The 3,728-nt window shown below is 55.5% G+C and overlaps 1 protein-coding gene across 1 annotated transcript; it reads right to left on the bottom strand.

The window, feature by feature from the left end:
* Nucleotides 1–258: 258 nt before the first annotated feature.
* On the bottom strand, nt 259–2,556 carry LOC125482664 (transmembrane 9 superfamily member 1-like). Its single transcript, XM_048594779.1, has 2 exons — nt 2,359–2,556; nt 259–1,578 (listed from the first exon to the last, which is right to left on the bottom strand). Exons 1-2 carry the CDS (start codon nt 2,531–2,533, stop codon nt 1,235–1,237), a joined length of 519 nt encoding a protein of 172 aa, XP_048450736.1. The 5' UTR covers nt 2,534–2,556; the 3' UTR covers nt 259–1,234.
* Nucleotides 2,557–3,728: the final 1,172 nt, after the last annotated feature.

Here is a 3,728-nt window from a genome sequence, read left to right as displayed (position 1 = left end):
AACCCGCACATCCCTGGGCACTATGGGTAATTTCCCACGGCTAACCCGCACATCCCTGGGCACTATGGGACAATTTAGCACAGCCGATCCACCCTAACCTGCACCTCTTTGGACTGAGGAGGGAGACCGGAGCGCCTTGAGGAAACCCATGCAGACACAGTTGGGGGAGAATGTGCAAACCCCAGACAGAGAGTAGCCCAAGGGTGGAATCGGACCCAGGTCCCTGGCGCCGTGATGCACCAGCGCTAACCACCGAGCCACCCGTGTGTGTGCGTGCGAGAGAGAGAGAGAGAGAGAGTGAGTGTGTTGGGGGGCCTCAAAATCCCAAGACTCCATATTCATGCTCCTAACTGAAAAAGTCATTGCTCATGGGGTCTCCGAGCACAAAACCTTCAGCAGCACTTCCTACAGATAATTTCCAGAAATAATATGTACCTTTACAAGGATTAGAGGGTTTTCCTGCCAAGCCTAGCGTTCATTGTCCTCAGTGATCACCCCTTTCGGGAGGTTGTGGAGGTAACAGTTGGCCGTATCGCTGTGGGGTCTGGAATCACGCGGAGACCCAGGCTCATTGGAATTTAGAAGAACAATGGGGGAGATCTTATAGAAAGATATAAAATGATGAAGGGACTAGATAAGAGAGAAGCAGGGAGGTTGTTCCTACTGTAGAACGAGGGGGCATAGCCTCAAAATAAGGGCGGGGGGGGCGTGAAAGCAGGTTTAGGGCTGCGTTCAGGAGGAACTTCTTCACCCAGAGGGTTGGGAATCTGTGGAATTCCCTGCCTGGTTGAGGCTGCCTCGTTGAGTGTTTTTAAGGCAAGGATAGATTATTGAGCAGTACAGGAATTAACGGTTATGGTGCGTGGGTGGGGGTAAGCTGAGTCCACCAGAAAGATCAGCCACGATCTTATTGAATGGCAGGGCAGGCTCGAGGGGGACAGATGGCCTACTCCTGTTTAACAAAGCTCTAATAGATAGAGGGCAGATTTCCTTTCGTAAAGCACATTACCCAACCTGACGGAGGGGTTTTTTTAAAAAAATAAAATCACAATGGATGGCAGTTTTCAATGGTCACCAGGAGGGCGGCCAGTTTCCAACCCCAGATGTATTTGCGTCCCACCGGTAGGATTTGAACCCATGTCTCTCTCTCTCTCCCTCCCTTAGCCCTGGGGCCACCAGGCACCTAGGCCGGTGACAGCACCAGGGGTTGCCCCAGGCCGAGAATCGCACCTCACTACAGTCCGGCCCTCCCGCCACCGGGGGCGCCACGGCCCAGAGGACTTCCCGAAGGCCCAGCCACCCACCTGAAGGGCAGGAATCCGCCGATGGTCATGTGGACGAGCACGCTCTTGTACCAGGGCTGCGGCGGGATCTCCCGGGCGATGTTCTTGGTGCGGCACGGGGCGTCGAAGCCGGGGGCGCTGTTCTTGCCAAAGATGCCGCCGATGACGGTGAGCGGGAAGCCGACCAGGAGCCAGACGGTGAGCAGCAGCAAGATGGTGGTGACCGGCAGGGCGTGGGTCGAGCCGTTGGCCCAGTGCACCGTGTTGATCACGCTCCAGGTCAGGAAGAACGGGGCTGGGGAGGTGTGTGAGGGGAGTGGGTGAAATGGACCAGATCTTAGGCTCAGCTCCGCACTCCCCTGACACCCCACACTGCCTTGGTCAGCTCACTCACACCCTCGGGCCTCACCTTACTGCAACATGCTCCACAATCCTCCGTCACCACCACGTTCCCCCACACCAGCATCACACACCCTTCAGCCCAACGCACCCACGCCAACCACGCATTCCCACTTGAACTAGCCCCATTTGCCTGCGTTTGGCCCATATCCCTCTAAACCCTTCCTGTCCATGCCAAAGCGCCTTTTAACTGTTGTAACTGTACCCACCTCCTCTGGCAGCTCGTTCCATACGTGCACCACCCTCTGCGTGAAAAAGTTACCCCTCAGATCCCTTTTAAATATTACCCCTCTCACCTTAAACCTACGCCCCTCTAGTTTTGGACTCCCGTACCCTGGGGGGAAAAGACCTTGACTTTTCACCCTATCCATGCTCCTCATGATTTTATAAGGTCACCCCTCATCCTCCGACACTCCAGGGAAATAAGTGCCAGCCTATTCAGGCACCACCTCTGCCCACTGCCCGGTTTTCAAATCCCTGTGTCGTGGTTCCCGCACATCCACGACCCACTCCAGCCCCACAAACTCCCCCAAATTCTGTGCGCCCCTCTGAGTTTAATTGCTTCTCTGTTAGCTGAGCGCTCCCTCTCTCTCACACACCATCGACCGCCACCTCTGCCCCCCAGCCCCCTCGGGGCCTGTCTCTCTCCCCCTCCCCCAAGTTCCCCAGCGCTTACCCGAGAAGAGGCTGGTGGTGAGGACGATGTTCCACACCCAGCGCTCGCCCCCGATCTTGCGGTAGAAGTTGCTGGAGATGTAGCCCGAGATGCAGCAGGTCAGGGCGTAGAGCAGAATGGCGGCCGAGTTGATGGCCCCGTGCCGGTGGACGTTGAACATGCCCAGCAGCGCCATGACGATGATGCCTGTGGGGGGGGCAGAGGGAGGCCTGTCATTCAGCAGGTCGTGGAAGTTGGGGGGGGCACACCCACACCCACACACACACGCACACCCACACAGTCTTGCAAACGCAAACACACAGCGGTTCACAATAAACAGAAGCAGCAACAGGGCATTCAGCCCTACTCCTCTCTTCAATAGGATCAGGACTGATTGCTCACCTCAACAGTTTCTCCCCATATCCTTCAACCCCTTCAGCCCGAGAACTCTATCGAACTCCCTTCCCGAAAACATTTCTGGTCCCGACCACTTTCTGTGACAGAGATTCTCACCCGCGCTCTGGGTGAAGACATTTCTCCCCATCTCAGTCCCACCTTACACCGAGACCCCCTGTTCCTGGACTCCCTCCCCCAGGTCATCGGGGAACATCCTTCCCACATTTACCCTGCTCTAGTCCCGTTAGAGTTTTATAGGTTTCTTCTAAGCTCCCAGTGAATACAGTCCTGACTGATCCGGTCTCTCTCCTTATGTCAGTCCTCGCCATTCCCAGGAATCAGTCTAGCACCGTGGGTATGGAATCACACGGAGGCCAGCATGGGTAAGTTATGGCCAGTTTCCTTCATCAGTGAACCCGATGGGTTTTTAATCCAGGATCGGATGCTGGTCAGGACAACCTCTCCAATGGAGAGTTATTCGTTCGACTTGAAGCGTTCTTGCTGCTACCATGGGGCTGGACCCATTTCCCGACAGCACTGGCCTGGGAGCCTCGGGATTCTACTCCAGTGACACTACCACCAATGCCACACTGCTGTGGGCCTGGAGTCACATGTAGGCCAGACCAGACCCAGGCAAGGGGAGAATTACTCCCCTAAAGGACTTCAGAGAACCCAGTGGGTTTCAAACTACAATCCTGCACACTCTGTCATTAATTCATTAAACTGGGTGTGGGAATTTCTCTGAATTGTGACAGTTCAGGGCCCTGGGTGATGAGCCCAGTTACGGAAGTCTCAGCCACCCTTTCTCGTTCCCCTGTCAGGAACTAGAGATTGTTTAATCCCCTCCAACCTGTTCCATTTCCATTCCAGGAGATCATAACGACTACAGAGTGTTGAATGGGTGAAGAACAGCAAAGGGGTTGGGAAAAACATTTGGGTGGGGGGGGGGGGGGTGGGGAGAAGTGCTGGGGGCCCAAGAGAGAGGGGGGGGGGGG

This window comes from Rhincodon typus, unplaced genomic scaffold (assembly GCF_021869965.1).
Source record: "Rhincodon typus isolate 14 unplaced genomic scaffold, sRhiTyp1.1 hic_rhity00014443, whole genome shotgun sequence".
Taxonomy (NCBI): Eukaryota; Metazoa; Chordata; class Chondrichthyes; order Orectolobiformes; family Rhincodontidae; genus Rhincodon; species Rhincodon typus.
This window is presented reverse-complemented; position numbering and strand designations above follow the sequence as displayed.